Source organism: Poeciliopsis prolifica, unplaced genomic scaffold, assembly GCF_027474105.1.
Source record: "Poeciliopsis prolifica strain line A6 unplaced genomic scaffold, Auburn_PproV2 SCAFFOLD030, whole genome shotgun sequence".
In the NCBI taxonomy this organism is placed as follows: Eukaryota; Metazoa; Chordata; class Actinopteri; order Cyprinodontiformes; family Poeciliidae; genus Poeciliopsis; species Poeciliopsis prolifica.
In genome coordinates, this window is record NW_026562405.1 from 2,535,348 (window position 1) to 2,555,569 (window position 20,222).

The following is a 20,222-nucleotide window of genomic DNA, read 5'->3' on the forward strand; positions in this document are numbered from 1 at the left end:
TGGTGCTGAAACATGACCTTCTACATAAGTGATTTTTTTTATATCCTCTCCTTTCCTTTTCCTAGTTTTTTTCTATCTACTTCATGTTCAACAACTTCATTTCATGCCCAAACTTCCTCATTTTCTCAACAATGTTAGAAATAAAATCCATTAACCTTCTGTCTTGTAATTAATGATCTCCTCGACCTTTTTGAGTAATTATTATGCAAAAGACAGAGAAAAGTATACATAATTCTTCTGACTACCACAATGGATATTTCTGTCCTCACCTCTTCTAATTTCAAATAGTGTTCAAGTCTTTTCTCAAGCCTTCGGTAAATTATAATTATAAAACTATGTTAAAAAGCACCATAAAGTTAAATATCAGTATATGAATCTCTGTTTCTATCCAAATAGTTTTTTTGTGTTAAATGGCAAGAAAAATAATTATGCAGTCATTCTGTCACTTAATCGTTTTTGTCATTTTGAGCAAAGGTTATTTGTTAGATGCAAGTTTTAAAATTTGATGAGTAGAGCTGTCACATATGATTTGAGTGTATTATGTGAAAATAAATATAAATGACACAATTAATCAATCAACAAAAAGCCTACTGCCATGTCTCAGATTTGAGAAAGTGTTGCAGTTTCTTTGAAATTTGATGCTTCAGTAGTTTTGGTGTACATATCTAGTCTAGTATCAGCAACACTTTCATCATTTTTTTTAATTTAAGACAAAATCAATTATGTTTTCTTTATCACAAAATTTCACGAGGGATTTTTTTTTATTTCTGCAAGCCTTTAGCAAAGATAAGGGTTGAAGTATCAAATATGTGACCAAATGAGGCAAAACTTATCCTCATTTGAAACTTTCCCAGATTTTATTTAATAGTTGGACTTTGCTCATCCACAGATCTTAACTGCCAACACTTATAACCACTTCATTTTGCTATTTTCAATATTTTTCCAAGAAAGGCCACTTCAAATCAGGCTCGCTTTCTATGAAGCCCAATTGGTCTGAGACCAAATTTTTAAATTGCTATTGATTTTTCTTGGAACGCGCAGAGCTCATTGAAAGAAATCCAATCATCTCCACTAACCATTCTGTCATTAACAAGGAGAGTATTAGATTTTTGAGGCCTGGAAAATTTCAATCTTGCAAAACAGAGAGTGACATTCAGAAACTGAGTAATGGATTAATGTCACTGAGCTGGCAGGTACACAAAAAGTGAGGACTCTCAGACTAATAATGCATTTCATATGCTGTCTATCTGAATATGCAACTTATAATGCACACTACTACAGCCCCCATTATTGAAAATATTTTTTTTCACTATAGATGTGAATAGTGTTTATGATTTGACAGGTTTGCTTTTATAAATGAGGAGCATATTTCCATAGATGTTTTGATTATGTTGTTCTCAAGAACTCTGCCTGAACCCAGATTTGCTTCAAAGCTCAATGCATTCACACTAGAGTGAAGTATAACCAATGTTTTACATTTTCTTTTATTAGAGTACTTATTATTTGTTGCTCAAAGTGCTCCTGTATGATATTGTTCAGTTAAGAGTCATGGCCAAACACTTAAATCAGAAAATTGGCAGAGCAGACTGCTTTCAATTGGGCTGAGCAAGGACAGTTTACCTAAAAGGTGAAGGGTACGGAACCTGCTGTGAAGCTGTTATGAACACAGATCAGTGTTCATTACTCAGACCTCAACTACACTGCAATTTTTCTGGGAAAAAATGAACATCACGTGTGTGAGAAAGCGGCATAGGTGATTCAGGAGACCTTCATTTTAAGAAGAAATGGTTGCTTGTATAGTGTGACAGAGGCCTCTGGTTGTGCTTGGCACTTAAGTCAGAAGAAAATTATGATTCACATAAAAAGCCAATAACTATTTTCAGACCTAATAATATGTACACCATTAAGAAACAGAGTGCACACTTATGTTTCCAAGAAACTTTCGTTTCATAAATTTTAAGTTAAAGTTAGTAAGACTTATTCTATATAATCAAACTCGTACACATGAACATGTTTTTTGTAAAGATACAGAAAGAAATAACGCCTGTTCAAAATAATACCAGCATTACCAACCACTAATACTAAGATTGTATTTCTACATGACAAATATATTTACTTGTGGTTGTAGTAAAGCAAAATACAACCTAAAGAACAAATCTTGCTTATGAGCATGTTTCTGCATAATTGAATTATTTGTGGAAACCTGTGGTCAGAATGGGAAGAGTGTGCATCAGTCAGTGAGGTCAACACGTCAAAAAGCTGACGATTTATTAGATTCTTTGTTTCTATGCAATATTACTCTAAAGTAGTCGCAGAAAAAAACAGCCTTTCCTATATTTTTTTGTACAGCATATATAAACTTCATACACTATTGGTTGGTAGTTGCAAAGTAGCTAATCCAAGAGTGCCATTAAGTTTCCTTGGAGTTGACTGGCTGTACTACAAAAGTTGATATAAGGAAGAATGTCCATATTAGTTTCTGCAGTAATGCTAAGTCTGTTTCCACTGTGCATAATAATGCATATTAATGCATATTTCCTCTTCATAAGTCCTTCAGCATTACAGTGGAACAATCTAACCAAGAACTTTAATTAGGAATAAATATAGAAACATCTGAAAATTGAGTGTGTTGGAATGCAGACTCCTTTCAGTTTGAGCCAGAAAATATCCCCATATTTAACTTTTTGACATTAAACGTAATATTTTCTGTCACTTGATGTGCAAATCATGAAAGTGTGAGAAAGAAACCAAAAACATGCATAAATGCTATGAACAATATACACAAATAATTTCTTCTCTGGTGTCTCTAGTTGTTCTCAAAAATTTGACTGAACAGCAGTTAAGCCAATGACAGCTGGTACAAATCCATCCATCAGGCGTTGCCCAAGCAGAAGTCATCTCATAACTCCTCCATGGTCTGCTGCCTCAAAAATCCTTGGTTTTTCTGCTTATTTTGTCCCCTGTGGTCTGTTCCCAAAGATAGAGGAAAGAAAGTATCACTTCTAAGCCCAACATTTCAATATGTTTTAAAACATTGCAAATAAAAAAAATATATTATAGACATATTTTATATTAAATCGAACACGGAATAAAGAGTTTTAGAGAAGGTAGCATAGGTGTGTGGTTTTGGTAAAGAAACATGGAGATAATATTCCCATCTTTAAAGGTTTTGTAGACAGCTGAACTACAATTTAAAAAATGTAAGTATGTTTCTATGGCAATAAATTAAGTAAATGTAAAGGTTTAACAGGATATGAGAAAAACACTTTCTCAATGCTAAGCAGAAATTTTACAGAAGGTTTTCAGGTTTTCTTTCCTTGGAACCCCTTAATGAGTTTCTTCTTGACCTCATTCAAAGCCACAGTGTTTTCCAGAACAACCTGATCAAAACAAGTCCTCTAATTCAGAGAAAGAGGTGAACCTGCATCACAATTTCCCTCAACTTGAGGTTCTCCTGTTGACCAAAGAACATTACATCCTCGTCAATAGTTGCTTATGGTAGCAGACAATATCACCTCAGATGAGGTGATATTACCTGATGATCAGAACTGTCATAACTTGGCTTTTCTGCAGTTACCCAGAAGAGTGCTACTGCCTCTCTGCCCTCCTCCATCTTCTCTCATTGTTCCATACCACTTTTGATGAATTATGTTTCATCTCATGATTTCTACAAAAAACACAACCTTTTAGGAAACCCTATTAATTGCACTTATTAAATATATTTTTAATTCTCTCTTGCACTCAGGTCAGTCATTGACTTTACATTGACTTCCCATTCAATGTGAGTCACTCTTTGTTTACATAACATGGAGACATACAGTGCCCACCATCAGAAACAGACTGATGAAAAAAAGAGATAATGTGTGGTGACTTTTGAAAAATCAGTGTCTCACTCCATGTGCTTTTATTGCTCTGCTGTGCCATGAACAAGCTTAATATGGTACACCAATGTGAAGTGGTATAAAAATTGTAAAATGGAAGTAAAATTTCATCAAACAGAAGTAAAAATAAAACGGCTGTCTGGAGAGCATTTTTATTCAGCCCACTTGAGTTAGCACTTCGTAGAACAGCCTTCTGCTGCAGTTACAGGTGCAAGGCTTATCGAGTATGTCTAACACTTTCAGTGAGTGTAATTTTAATTATTCCAAATTTGCTTAAGATCATTCAGATTTGATCGAAGATGACAATATTTGAGCACCCCTTATGTTACAGTGTTGAGCCAGTTTAACATGATCTAAACCGATTTATTATGTCTCTGCCTCTTGAGAGTCATTGGCTGGAAAGCGAAACTATGCATGTCTTAAATTTTTTGCTGCCTCTTTCAGGATATCCTATGCATCTATAATATAGGATACATTTATCGCCCAGTTGATTTCTAGGTGCAGATTTTGGGGGATCCTGATTGGCCGATACTTACATGTGTAGCCCATCTTATCCCCTGATCTTATCTTCGTCAGCAAAGGTCTAAAAATCAGTCTCTGTCCTGTTCTGCTCTGCAGTGAGAGGTGTAATTGACAGGCCGGCCCACCAGGTCAGGTCTGCACATTTGCAGTATTCACAATATTCACCCCAACTGTTAGCAACACCCCACTGTTGCTAACTCGGGGACTTTCTTGCTTTATTTAGTGACATTTCAAACAAAAAAAATTGGTATCGGCCAAAATCAAAATCACCAGGTCAGACTTTTTAAAGATTGGTCACCAGGGATTGGCCAAAAAAAAAAACACAATCGGTGCAGACCTACACACATATCAATGACATTCTTTGAATAAATTAATTTCTCTGAAGCATCACACCAATAGCTAAAAATGTAATTTGTAGCAGGTGAATCTTTGTCTCCTGAGAATGTGGACCGGTACTGCTTAATTTGCTTATACCTTGGGCCGGCCCTGTACTTTATCAATCAAACGAGTTTATTTGTGTAACACATTTCAGCAACAAAGCAGTGCAAAGTGCTTTACATCATAAAAACTTTATGCTTCTTTGATACTTAAAATCCTATTAAAATACATTAAAAAGTGTGATTGGAATTTGACAAAATGTCAAAATATGTAGAAAATGAAAATACTTTTGCTAGGCACTGTATTTGTTGGGTATTAAGAAAAGTATCTCTGATACACCAAATAAACAGAACCGAAAGCAATTGAGGTAGAGTCTCTTTAGGACAAAAATATTGGATTTTAATTAGTTCTTTAATATTATAAATATATTTTTTAAAAGAAACATCCAGATGATGTTATGTGGGTTGGAATATTGTTTTTCTTTTAGTCCTAGATGATACTGTGTACTGTCAGTGAAGATGACTCCTTTGGCTGATGAGCATGCACAAATTGATTTGTCTTGAAAGGATTTTTTTCTTTAAGCCACACATGATCCTGACATGTGGGTGTTGTTTGATAAGCACACAACAAAAGAGGCCAAGAAATCATATAGGAGGGTTGTCAGTTGTTTATTTGAAAAAACAATTCAGCACATCAATAACATGCTCAAACTAAAAACATAGCTCTTGTCTTCACACGATGCCGAAGGACTTTTACCCTCATATCTTTGGCTTGCAAAAGATCTAACTATTCAAGACCATTACAGACCGCCCTACCCCACACACACATACTCTCACACACACACACACACTTTACCTCTTAGAAGAGTCTCTATTTCCCTTCTGGTGACTGTTGACTTCATTGAGCCTTTGATCAATAAAACACAGTTTAATCTTTGCACAGTTGTAATAAACCTCCATAATACAGCTGGGCAGCCATAAAAAAAAGAGCTCCACCGTAATGCCCATCTCAGTGATTGAAAAAAGTAAAGCAAAGCAGCAAGTGGGAGATAGGGATGTCTGTTGTGCATGTGGATGAAAAAGTGGGGTGTTCAAATTGTTTACTCAAAAACAAAGCCAATCATCCATCCATTTTCTGTTCACCCTAGTCCCATAGTGGGGTTGGGAGGTGCTGGTGCCTATCTCCGGCTACGATCCGGGCAAGAGGTGGAGTACACCCTGGACATGTTACCATCTGCCACAGGGCAACACAGAGACAAACAACCATGCACACACATTCACACTTAGGGAAAATTTAGAGACCAATTAACCTGACAGTCATGTTTTTGGACTGTGGGAAGAAGCCGGAGTACCCAGAGAGAACCCACGCACGCACAGGGAGAACATGCAAACTGTGCAGAAAGACCTCTGGCCGGGAATCAAACCAAGGCAACAGTGCTACCAACTGCAGCACTGTGCAGCCCACAAAGTCAATGAATCTGTAAAAATGGAAAACTATCAAATACAACAGACTCCTTAATTCTGTTGAAGCTCAAAATTACCTGTACAAGGAAAAATTAAAATTCTGTTGGGATTTCAAGCCACTTACCTCCTATGACTAAACATATTTAGCCTGCAAGAACTCTCTTTTTTATGTGTGCCTTCTCAGCAGCAACTGAAGGCACACATAAAAAACTGTGGCTGCTGCATTTTCATTGCATGAATATACAGATAGAATGTTTTTTCTCTTTTCCCCTTCATGTGGGCATTAAATAAATTTCAACTTCACTTCAATGAAATTTTACACAAGCAGCAGCAAAGATTTTCATATTTTTAACAGTGTAATTTAGTGTTCTATGTTCTACTGAAGAATGAAAGCAGTGAAAATCTTTTCCCTTTCCCTATTTATCACACGCTGAGTTGGTAAATCTCCATCAATCAGAAACATTAATAACTGCCAAGTGGTAGTGCCTCAGCCACATGTCTGTTTCTTTAGGGTAGTTGGATTCCTGGAAATGACCCCAGCATTGAAAACTCATCTTCAGATAATAAATCTGTTCAAAGAACAAATAAAAGCAACTGAGGAATATATATAAATAGCCTTGAAGTGTATCCTAGCAGACCACTTGCTGTCCCATAAGAGCTGCAAAGAAATATTGCAGCTCTTATGCAAGTTTCAAGCTTGCATCCCCGTGCTGTGATAAACCCTCAGTTTGTGTTTCATTCAGTTTACACAAATGCGTTTATGGGACAATAGACTTTAACTTTCTGTGAATAATAGAGAATGACATATTACCCTGTTAAAAAATATTTGTTCTATTTTAATTAACTTTGTATTTTAGCCAGAAATGCAAAGAGCACCTTCAGAAACTCATTATGACTTCTAAATAATACAAAAACAAGGAAATATTTAGAAACTTATAATTAAAAATATACCCCAGACTCATTTCTTCAAATTGGATTGAAGCAAACAAATCAAATCTGGATGTGGTTTCTCATCTGAGTGAGGCAGTAACCAGTTGCATTCCCACTAGCTTTGATGGTTCCCAGTCCAACCCTCCTTCCAACTCTAATTCCAACCATCCAAAATTTATACATAACTATGGTTTGTCTGAAGATGTAATTATTAAGTATTAAAATTTTTATTTTATTTTTTCTTACCATATACTTTTTTTATGTGACTTGATTATTTTTTTGGACAGCTATATTTTACTTGAGTAAAAATATGTTGTAATCAGTGCTGCTTATACTTGAGTACAATGGTTTAGTAGTCCACCCACCACTGTTTCTCATTAACCTTTAAACATGGGTCTTATGGAAGGTTACTGGCCTGGAACCTATGGTCCCACCAATTTAGCTCAATTGAAAGGTACTGGATTGATCTCATTTAAAATTCCTAATTTTAAATGTTTTCTCCACAGAGTTGTTGCAGTAGGTGAAGTCAGCTGTTAGTATTACTGTGGTTCTGAAGAATCTTCTGACTGAAAACATTTATAAACATTGTTTATAAAAATCTCAGTAAAGGATGTTCAGGGTCATTTTATGAAGAATCCTTAAACCAGATGCTAATCAGATTTTGAAATATTTTACTTCACAGTAGTCACACTGCCCTGTTAGAAAGTCTGTAAGGAGATTCAAAACTACTGTTTGTCTGTCTGAATGGTAGTCTGTCTATCCAAACACTCCGAAGCTCTGCTGCATCTCATTTTGAAACTTATTTTGTATTCAAAGCTTCTTCCAGTTCTCATCCAAATCTGCTTACTCTCAGAAAATTACCAGAATACATTTATAAAAAATTTCTCTCGGGGTAGTTGCTTCTTCAGTGCTATGTATAATAACTGAGAATGATGGATGAAGTGCTGAATTCATCAATTTTTTTCATCTGTCTGTCCATAACTGCCAATTCCTGTTGTAAAGAGAACAAATGGTGCGACCCACTCAAACATGTCACCGGTTTATCGCCAAGTACACTGGCTAATCTGCATTCAGTTGGCAGTATCTACATTATGATTTAAAACAAGGGTCTGATTTATTAATGTAAGTTTTTTCCTCAACATAATGAGGCTTTATGGTTCCATTCACAGAGGTGTGGGCCAGAATGCACTCGCGATGCTGACTGAGCTGTGCTACAATCCCATTCTTGGTCTCGTGGGATCCCGCTTGGTGAAGTAGAAGATGTGGAGGATGGGAATCCAGGGCTCTGTGTGGCAGAGCTGCTGAATTATTCATGTCCCCCAGCTCTGTTTGCCTCCTTCCCTTTCTGCAGTGTTGACTGAGACTTCCGTAGCACTGTGAATGAACGATCCCTGTCTTTCCTTTTCACTAAATCTCAAATGGGGTGTTCTTTGTCAGCTTTATATAACTTTTTCATAAAAACTAGCAGCTGCCAGATTTGGCGATTTTGATTCTATTGTTCTCAGCATGAAACGTAGAAATAATTTATTCCAAAGCTTCACTCAAAGAACAGCCAAAAAGTTCTTTAGGTTTTCATTTCAACTGCAGCAGGTTCTTGATTGAAACATCAAGATCAACTCTTGGTAACAAACTCCCACATTCTGAAATATTCAACATGAATCCATAACCCCTTTACTCATGAATTTATGTTCAGACAAACGAGTGTCCTCACAAATACGAATGACAGCCGAACAGAGGCTGAGTGATCCTTAGCAAACATGGAGCGCTAAATTTGTCTGACCTCGGTTACCGTGGAGAAAATGGATCAGCTTGGGGGAACACTTGTACTTGTTTCTCCCAGTCTGCCTCCCTCAAAATGTCAAATTTGCGTTTCACCTCACAGACATGATGCTTCAGCTGCGCCTGTGCTTCAGCACAGCATTAGGCCAACTAATGAGAATTAGTTTTGCTCCTCATTAGTATTCAGTGGCGTCCCCAGAACTCCTGCCTTATTAGAGGCTCCCCACAGGCTACTGTCTGTGTCCGTGCCGAGTTATCCATCAAAATAATGACTTGATTGATAGATGAACAGGCTTATAACCAAAGGACTCAGTGATAGGTGTCATATTTAAGTTATCATCATTTTATTTCCACTTTCTCTCCTCATCATTTCCTCTTCAACATACTGCCGATGTTTAGCTGCTTCATATTGATATCCAGGTTTTGCCCTTGCTCTGTCTGCCAAGTTTGGCTTAATTGTCATTTAGCTCAAAGTGACAGTAACAAATGTGGATATTTGCCTTAGTTTGTCACAGTTATTTGCACAGTGGCCAGTCTGTGAGAGGGAAAATGATAAGCTGCTCGTTTTTGGGCAAACATCAAATATCATTCAATCTTTCTCATTTTGTAAGCTCACTGAGGAGAGGACAGAGATATTGCAACAATTTTCTATCGTTTAAAGAAAGCTCAATTTATTTGTATTAACTAAGAACTAATAAAGTGAAGAGCTTGAAAATTTTTAAGATATGTCTTCCTTGAGTTTCTTCTTTTGAAAGATATACACCAGACAAATATAACAAGGTGATCTCCTGGCTAAAATTTGTTGGTCAATTTTTTGCTCCCACTTCTATTCTGACTCATTAAGTCCTTAACTCCACTAAATTCCTGGTGCTGTGCTGTTTGTGTTGCTCGTTTAGTTAGCCTGGTCACTGAGCATAGCAACTAGCAAATTCCCCTGGTTTTCCAAATTCAGTCTGGGACAAACTGAAGTTGGATGCAACCAGAGAAGGAGCAGGTCTCAATATGTGGGGTTGCATCAGCACCAAAAATATGTTCACATATCTATGGAAGATCTGTATGTAACACGCTTATGTATTGTAACGTACTACGTTGAGTCTATTTCCTAATGCTGTATACTGACCTAAATGAAGACTCATGCTCTAAATCTTTTACATTTTGTCAACGCTTACGGTGAAATTCAAATGAAACCCTTTATCTCTGTACACCTGGAGGCTGTGTGTTTGGTATTTTGAACTAAATCGAGTTATTTTTCACCACCGTTAATATTTATGAAGAACTCTCACCTAGAAGAAATATTTACCCAGCACACGGTGTACACTAGGATTTGATAAAAACAGTGAAAGCATTACTCTTATTTTCTAAAATTACACCTTGGAATGAAGATAAAATCTAGAAGCTAAGTTTGTTTTAACCAAGGTTGTACCTGTGAGTGTCCTCCTTTCATTAGCCCCAAAAACCTAACAGAGGAACACGGGCTCCTGCGTTCCCCAAACCAGCTGGCTCAACAGGACTTTTCCTATTTTCTACCGATTAGCCACATCAGGCCCAGTGACAAGTAAAATCAATCTGTCATTTGTTTAATTGACTCATGTGTGTCCAGCCAGCACAGACTATTTGCATGTTAATGAAATCTGACTTTTACTGCTTTCTCTAAAACATTTTTTTTTAATCATATTTTATTTTTATTATTGTTATTGTTATTTTGGTAAGTTTTCAAACTTATAAAGAGCTCCATTTTCTGAGTATTGACCAGCTTTATTAAAAATAGTACTTTATTTGATGTTTTCAATATTACACACACAAAGGTAATTTTCCTGTGAAGCTCACCTGACTATTTGTAGTTTGATGAGGCTCAGCTTATGGCTTATGGGTTAAATTGTGTACTGAGCATGCACCTTTGAGCCCAAGCATCTTTGACATGTGGCATTAGGATGAGAGTTTATTGCTTTATTTCGTCCCATTTAAAGTTTAATGTATGTTTATCCCCTCATTTAAAAAAAAAAAAAAACATTTGTCTCTCCACTATTTAAAAAGATAGCTTGTTTAACTGTAAGACTACTCAACCAATTGTTGTGCATATGTTTTACTCAAAGCAATGTAAAGTCTTAAGCATTAAGACTTTACATTGTTTATTCTTGTCAAGGCAGGCCAGATAATTAAATGCAAACTGAAGATGTGTTTTGACTGAAAAACTGGAGCCTTTGGCTTGATGACCCTGAGGTATCTGAGATTTCTATTGGATTTGCATAATAAAATCTTGATAACTCACAGCTGTTGTCAGGGGGGAGATTTTAAAGTTGATTTCAGTCTCCTCCTCTGTATGCACACTGCTAAAACAGTCTGTGTATGTGCTATGATTGAAACTGAAATGTACATGTCTCCAAACCTAATGACTCAGAACCCTACTTGCACATTATTTTTTTAAATACAAGATGTTAATTGTAGTTGGAGATTTTACTCTGATTTGTCTGCTTGTTTTAATTCCCTTACCTTTATTTAAATAACTTTAAATAAAGTTCACAGATCAAATGCGTTTCACAGAGATAATTTCGGATGTCATTTTTTTAAACATCATCAAAGCTGCAGATACAAATATTGAAGGCGACGCCTTACAACAAAATTCAATTATGATAAGAAATTACAAGGAATTGAAGATAGTTTCTCGGTGACAGGGGAAGCATGTCTGAAAGGTTATAAGTTAATAGATGTAAAATTCTTGTGTGTAATTTTAGGCTGCATGCTATGCTCCAGGGCATTTTGCCAAAGATAAAAGGGGTTACTCTGTGATTAGACAACACCTGCTGAGCAACACCAACCTCCTTGCCATATCCTCCACATAGAGTCAGTTTTGTAAACAGCTTAAAATGGCTTATCTGTGCCTGTGGATTCATTTTGTATTCTGTGAGGGTATTTTATTAAGTAGTTAATCTTTGCAGTGTATGTCAGACGTGCACAAATAGCTTTTACTGATGTAATTAACAAAAGCCTAATTTTAAATAAACTAACCACTGAATACTTATGGGGAAAAAAAACTTATGGATTTAATCAACATTCCTCATTATGTTACTATTTTTTTAACACTTTTAATTGATTTATTTTATGAAAATAATCAAAAATCACACATTTCACTTATTACCTATGAATAATAAATTATGCTTTGGTGTGTAATGGCACTGAGTGCTAGATGAATGAAATATCTTCAATAATGAAAGATTCAGATTCATCAGTAAGCTGATGAATCTGAAGGCTCAGTCAAAAGCAGATAAAACAGAAGATGCTTTGCTAGACCAGAAATTATTGATTACTCTTTCAAGATTCAGTTTGCAATAGTTGTTTTTTTTTTGTTTGTTTGTTTGTTTGTTTGTTTTTTGTTGTTTTTTTTTATAACATCCACTGCACATTTTACTATCATATGTAAAATTATGCCACTTTCCAGTTTTAATGTCTTTTGGTAATTTTCGTTAAGGGCATTAGACAGCTCTGTATACAAACTAGAGAACATTTTGCCACCTACAGCTAATAGAGGTGAAGGTGGAAGAAACTATCTATACAGACACAGTTGTCTTGATAAAAGTGAACTGCCATGTCTGACCATACTAAAATATTTTTGTTTCCTGTTTTATTGTGGTGGTTCTGATGCTGAAAGGCAACAAAAACAAGTCAGGTTTTCAATCTTGGTTTTATCTCTCTTTTTCTTCCCCTTCCACTTCTTTTTTTCTCATACAAAGAATAAGCAAGTGCACATTGAACAGTATTTAAAATTAGCTATAATGCCTGTGGATTATTTTTAATTGATAAAATCTTATTATTGATTTAAGAGAAACATTGACCTTTATAAGCACTCAGACAAAACTTCTATTGAGCACCAGAAATAAAACCAACATTATATCACATTTCATTTGAACACAACAAAACCTTACTAGAACATCTGAAACATCCAGCAAAGTTATGTTAAAGGGAGATGGATGAAAACATTTACAGTAGAAAAAGATCAATTAAAATGATTAAACCATCAGAAATCTTCCAAACAAAGTCTGCATAGCAATCTTTTTAAAACATATTTTAAGTGTTATGTATTTTTTTTAGGTTTCTGTGTCACTAGTGGCTTTCATTAGTAAATGAACAGAGAGAAGGGTAGACATGCAGCAAACCAGTGCAACTGCACTGAGTACTGTGGCCTATGCTTAACCGCTGAACTATGTGCCTCAAAGCGCTATTTTCTGTGAAAATATGCACACAATCAGTGTTTAACATCAACTTGGGGCACAGTTATATTTGCAGATAGTGAAATTAGCCAAAGGCCATTATAACCAGTTCTGATATTTAGCCTATAAATCTTTCTAAAATTACTTATGATAAAAAAAAGAAAGAAAGAAAACGTGACACAGCATTAAATTGGAGAAATCTGAAAACTTTCTTCTTGTACAAACTGGCTGGGAAGTCAGAATTTAATAAATTACAGTTACCTCAGAATGGCTACACTGAATATCAGTAAAAAAAAAAAAACAACAAACAAACAAAATAAATGAGCTCTTCAAAACAAAAGAAATTAGGTTGTTTTTTAACATGATGGTTCGCTCCAATAAATGGTCCAGACAGAGATATTAAAAACATTTTTTCCCAACTTTCTTCTGATGTTATTAAGTTTTAACATTTTAAAATCCAGTTCTGACAAAACAGTTGCAGCTCGATGAAGGGAATAGTGTGAGAGCAGTGCCAGGCAGTCTAGCTTGTGATTGCGCCACAATTGATGCATTCTTGAAAATTAGATGCCAGACCCTTCGCTGATCAAAAAGACAAAAACTTTCAGGTCTGTAAAGATTGAGACAGAAGCTACTTCCTGTCCAATGGTAGCTTTCAACCAAAAGTTGCCATTCAGTCTTTTAAGGATCGGCTGCTGCTTGAGCTGTTTCAACCTTAACTCTTTCACAGTCCCTACTCTTAACACTTTGACATTTAGTTCTCTAGAGAATGGTTTCATATTGATTTGTCAGGATCAACTTGTCTGATGATCATTCCCCTATAAAGAGCTCCATTTTCTGAGTATTGGCCGCTGAAAGCTGTGCCCCTCAGGAAATAGGGGTCAAACCTCCATGTTAAAAGGCAATCTACAGGCTGGTGGTTCTTTCTTAAGCTGTAAGATTTTCGGATGGTTGAGTTATTATTACAGCCAAGTTGTTTTGGTACATCAGCGACCCACAAAGGTCACAGTCTGTTCTCATGGCAGTGAGATCAGTAGGACTGGACAGAGATCCTGCTCGAGGTTAATGACATCTGTCTTCAGTGTTCAGTGCCAGTTCCATCAGAACAAACAAACTTTTTGAACTAATTTCACAGCTCCATCAGGAACTAATTCTCCTACAAACTGTTGAATTGATTTCTCTTCTCTATGCTCATGTAAATTGTTTTTTTGACTGCGTCCCAATGTGGGGAATGTGTGAAGTTCAGTTCATTCAGATATTTTAACACTTTCATTTTTAGGAAGCAGAGACTGAAGAAATTTGACTGAAAAGCATCCATCAATACAATGGACATCTTAGTCATTTTTAATCATCTTTTTACCATCAAGTTAGCATGAAGGTTTTTTTTATGTTATTTTGCTCTTTAAACTGTTATTGGACAATGAAGAACACATAGTAGTAGATAGTTGCAAGATACTGAAACCTGAAGTTCTCTTAGAAAAGGGGAAAACTTAGCCAATAGCCTAACTTAGCTTAGTTTAGTCCAGTTTAGTTTAGATTATTTAACAGGGACAATGTGGACAAAACGGGGTATAAAAGATGCTTTGCATCAGATTTAGATTAAGTTTGTATTTGTAGCTCCAGCGGCTTCTTTTGGTGGATTCATGGATAGCTAAATGTATTGAACATTGTCTGGATGCTGATCAGTCATTGTCGGTTGTTTTAAAGCAATAACATCATTTTCTAGTCTCATAATATTTCCTTATCTAAATTTAGTCCAACAGTTGCACTTGAACAAATGGAGAAATATAAATTCAGGTAAAGCCCATGTCTTCTTTTCCACTCCAGCCTACTGTGGGATTAAATAGCAGAGAAAACTATCAGACACCTTGGCTGCAGCTGTCATATTAACTGCACAAGCATGAATCCAAGGTAATATTATGTAAATTAGTTTTTTAACTGGCTTCAGCACAATGTTTCTCCTACACTCCTGAAGAATTTCTTTTGTTTTTTTTCTGTCAAAGCAATAGTCAGACTGCAGTTCATGTTCACAGTGGTATTCAGCAAAATAGAAAAAGTCAACCCTAAACACAGCTTGGCACAGAGGTTCATATGTGCAGTGTAATAACAGTAGGAAATATGGAAGGTACGCCAAGGACCCTGTGTACTGCTTTGTTCCATCTTGAAGTCAGCCTGTCTCGTCTGTAGTCACTCCTTTGGCAGGACATGATCAAACATATTCAAATGCTTACATTTGCCGGAGCCTCTCCTGCATCTTATTACCCATGCAAGCCTCTATGCAGCCTTGAACGATGTTTAAAATTCACAGGGAGGGTCCTGGATTTCCAAATGCGATTCGCACCTTTTCTCTCATCTGCATAAGTATTTTTTGCAAATTGCTTCAAACCTGAACTGTGATAGTTGTGCACTTGAACATCTGTCCTTTTATAGATGGCACACGTGAAAGTTTTCAAGCAGGCTTTTGAGAAGACCAGAGGCAAGAGATAAAAGTGAAATAGCTTCTGGTTTTAAGATGTAACAGATGTCAGCGAAAAGCCGCAAAGTGGGGGTGAAACGCTTGTACATTATTAAAGGCAGCAGAAAGACATGAGGGAAGATAAGTATGTTTCAAATACAGATTGACCTACTCTTGTTGATGCTGCAGATCTTGAAATCATCTCCTCTCCTCCTCTTTTCATCAAGAAAAGTCAACACATCCAATTGTATTCTCTACAAAAAATGTTTAATAACAGAAATATTTCACCCCTTCAGAGCTATAACTGTTTTAATAGATTACATAAAAACATTGAACTACAGTGGATGTTGAAAAATGTGAAAAAAGAGAAAGTCTGGTGTAAAATATTTAATTGCCTTGAAATCTACTGTTTTATGATCAAACTGTACATTTTAATTAAGAAAATGAAAAAAAATAAAAAATTAAAGATTCAAGTCAAGGCTATTTATCATACTCAAGCTGTCAGTACGTCCTGCATCCTTTCCCTTTAATTTATGTATTTTATTTAAATATACTTGCTGACAGGTACTACCAGAACCTCTGGTTCGCATCTATATAATTTCTCATGTTTTGTTGGCTTCTCTACCTGCCTGCAGTTTAAACTTTCTTGTCAGGTTTCACCCAGGGATCTTTACGTATTTACTAGACTTTCTTCATTGTGGAAATTTTTCTTTGATCACCTAACAATTCCTCTTTAATAAATGCAACTTTTTTTTTTTTTTTACATTGATCAGAGTGTTGAGGAACTGTTTGCTGGAAACCTATGACATCTTTTATGACATATGATGATGTGTTTACCCTTCAAAATGAAGACAAGAGAAAATAAACTTACTCAAATAGAGTGCTTCCAAACAGTATGTCTCCTCATATATTCTACTGATATTTGCTCTTTTTGTCACACTTCAATGTTTTAGATAAAATCCAATACTATAGCTAGCCTGACTAACTAAAAAAAAAAACAATTTTCAGAAGATTATTTTATTTGAGGAAGAAAATTTCCAAACCAAGCAGGTAAGCAGAGTTGTTTTACTATTTACATCCAATTGTTGATCTAAATCAAGTGTGATAAAAAGCAAAGAACAAAAACCAAAAGTATCAAATAAAACTTCACAAATCTGTTTGTATGATTTTGTTTATTCGTCTGATAAACACAAGTTTTACACAACAATTTTTACAGCATCATCCATCACAGTTCATACTACCCAACAAAAGGCTTCTTCCACAATCCTCTAAACACTACAAAAATTTTACATGCAAATCTAAAAGTTACAGTATCGAAAAGTGGAAAAAAATGTAGTCAGAAAAATAAGGCAAAATGTGCTGCTCTACCTCATTAATAATTTAAGTGTAAAAAAAAGAAAAACAACATTAAAAAGTAAAAGATTTACGTTATCTGGAGGGTGTGGATCCATGTGTTGCCTTCATCCCATGTCTTTAACCTGGGATTGTGGTATATATAGCCTATGACTGAATGTCACAGGCTATACATACCACAATTCAATGCCCAAACATATTTATTAAATTATATACAAGAGTGAAATTTTAATAGTTTTAGTATCAGCAATAGACATCAGATGGTGCTGCTACTATAAAACATTTATGGAGATATTAAGTGAAAGGCACACAAAGGCAAAGGGTGGATGTTACAGTGTAAAGGAAAGAACTGCTACACATGTAGCAAACTGCTGGTCCTCGAATGATTAAAAACTTCTTTTTGTTGCTGATGTTAAATGTCTTCATTGCTGTGATATGTTTGGTTCAAATCTGTGCAGAAAAAGGGCTTGTGAAGATAAACTTCCAAAGGTTCCATCCAAAAACGTCTTTAAAAATCTGTCAGCAGTTCTTCCATCTCACTGTCGTGACAAAGTATACACACTGTGCATCAAAAGGTAACAGACTTAGCCTCATCGTCGGTCTCATTGTGAATAATAAAGTGCTGCTAACATGATAACCTTTCTCAAACTCAGAGAGAAGACACAGTTTCTCACAAGGGATACAGCAGAGATAGACAGCGATTTGTGCAGCAAGGCAAACCGGATTTGTTTCAGTTATTGTTTTTTGGTTTTGTTTTACAAACATCTGTGCAGAGTAAAGGACATGACTGCAGAATAGCAAGAGAGCAGGAACACTCTACTAAATTCAGTACTGGTGGCAAAACAGTAACAAACACCGACATAGCAGAACTAGAAATGAAACATAATCAGGGTAACAGAAATCCTCTCGTTCAGTTTGGTCTAATTTACTTCTGTCTCTTTTTAAAAGAGACAGAAGAGAAAAACATAGTTTTTTAAACTAATGCACCAAACTCGCAACACTTGGACATTAGCAAAATTAAACTGAAGCTGTTTAGTCTAGATAAGTTCAGCCTGACCAGAAGTATGTTTATTGACGGCTGGGGTAACACCATTGATTCAGACGGACACTTAAACCTAAGTGAGGGAACTTTTTGGTTTTATGGCAGCTGATTGTGAGTGATTTAATTTAATTGCTGCAGCTTACTTCAGAGATCATAAGTTGTGAAAGCAACTAAAGAAAGAACCAAATATATTAGTTTAAAAAAAATAGACATATTATGTATAACATGTCTTTTTAAGCTGAATAAAATTTGACATCGTAACCAAACAAGGAGTTAATTTAAGAAACATTCAACTGCTTGCCAGCACAGTTTGTATACTATGTAACTTCATTCTGTTTTGTCAAAGTGGAACATTGGGCACCTTTTGTAAAGTAATAGCCCCATCTGGAGGAAGAACACAGTAGCACAATGGCGCCGGAGTCTTAAAATATGAAGCAATACAGTATGGTCGATAAAAATAAGAATCTCTCCACAGTGAACTTTTTTTTTTTACAGTTATAGAACTCTTTAGCCAGATAATAAACTCCTTGTGCTGAGTTTATTATCACACTGAGCAGTAAAGAACATATCAGTAAAATACTAAAAAAAAAAACAGGTGACAGAAACTGGTCGAGTGATGCAAATTCATTTTTTCCTTTAAAAATATTTCCAAAATATCAAAATCCTCCAAATTTCTCGTCAGCTCCTCTCTTCCCTACAGTCAGAGGACACCTCAAATATGGAGGCTTTCTTTTTTATTATTATTATCTTTTCTTATATCTGTTTTACGCAATGAGAGCAAAGCAGCAGAAACCGCCGATTTGGAGTCGATGTCCGAAATGTGGTGACAGAGTAAAAATTAGTCCGACCAGAAGATCTGTCTACTTCTAACCAGCGGACCCATCCAGCTCGCACTCGGCCTGTGAAAAAGAGTTTGTCTGAAACATTTGCAACCATTCGCTCAGAGCTGAGAGTCCGCTCCCAGGCTGTTCAGCTCCTCCGGCGAGTGCTTCTCTGCTCCGATTCCGGCCGTCTGGCGGAATCCGGCACTGATGTCGTCAAACGTCCGGCCCCGGGTCTCTGGCACTTTGAAGTACGTGAAGATGAAGAAGAAGAGCAGCAGGATAGTAAAGATGATAAACACGTAGGGACCGCAGAGTTTCTGTGGAGACATAAAAAGAGAACAATAGTTATCACATCAAAATGTGTTCCTTGTTCTTCTTCAAATTTTAAACAACTCCATACTTTCTGCCTTGTGTGTGTACTTATAGTAATCTTTGCTACAGTATGAAAGCACAAAATCATATTATGTATTTTTGGTTTAGTTTTTGGTGCAAATATCTTAGCACACTTGAAATAAAACAAAATTCGTTTACAAGTAACCTTTCAGCAAGATTTAGGAGCTTGTTTAAGTAAATAATTTCTTATAATTGATTTTAAAAAACACTATGGTAATTTGCCTGGGAGATTATTTCACTCATGAACATAAATTATAAGTGAAATAATCTTTTTATCATTAGTCTTGAATCACTGACAACAAACTCCCATATTTTGCTTTTTTTTTTTACTTATTTCAAGAAATTGGTTAAAACAGAAATTGTTAAAAATTTGTATTTAAAAGGTAGTATGCACAGAGAGCTTTCTCTGCTGAAAGCCTCTGTCTAAAAGCAAGAAGGTGCATTTCATCTTCTGGCCTCACGAGGCCGTGCTTGAGTAAGTTTATCACCAGGCCACTCTGTTTTTTTCCACTCACCTCTACATACTGGAAGCTTTGTGCCACTATAAAGTTGGATGTCCAGTTGGAGAAACCAGCTACAGCCATGGCCGACGGCCTGGGTCCCTGAGAGAACAACTCTGCCACGATAAACCAGGGGATGGGACCTGGGCCCATTTCAAAGAATGCCACAAAGGCGAAAATGGCCACAATGCTTAAATAGGACATCCACTCGAGATTTTCCTACAGAAATAAAAGACAAGAAGGAAAATGAAGAATATGTGTGATACGGAAAGTACTGTACATATTTAGTGTTTCTTAAAAGGGGAGCCCACCTGCAGAGCCATTGCTATGGTCATCAGGACGGCTGACGCAGCCATGCCCATCAGTCCCAAGAGGTGCAAAGTTCTGCGTCCTGCACGTTCCACAACAAACAGCTGAAAAAAAGATGAGAAAACACAATTACACAGGCATTGGATGGCTTGGTTCACCGTTATTTCTGGCTGAACAAATTATATCTTGGC

At 36.1% G+C, this 20,222-nt stretch overlaps 1 protein-coding gene across 2 annotated transcripts in view; it reads right to left on the reverse strand.

Annotated features, from left to right (window-relative positions):
- Positions 1 to 16,763: 16,763 nt before the first annotated feature.
- Positions 16,764 to 20,222, reverse strand: part of slc2a1b (solute carrier family 2 member 1b) — a 42,066-nt gene continuing 38,607 nt past the window's right edge. For both annotated transcript variants that reach the window (XM_055050094.1, XM_055050093.1), the window contains exons 8-10: positions 20,034 to 20,135; positions 19,738 to 19,941; positions 16,764 to 19,146 (exon numbers count right to left, since the gene is read on the reverse strand). In XM_055050094.1, coding sequence (XP_054906069.1) covers positions 18,946 to 19,146; positions 19,738 to 19,941; positions 20,034 to 20,135 — 507 coding nt within the window. In that variant the 3' untranslated portion in view covers positions 16,764 to 18,945. The remainder of the gene's footprint in view (positions 19,147 to 19,737; positions 19,942 to 20,033; positions 20,136 to 20,222) is intronic.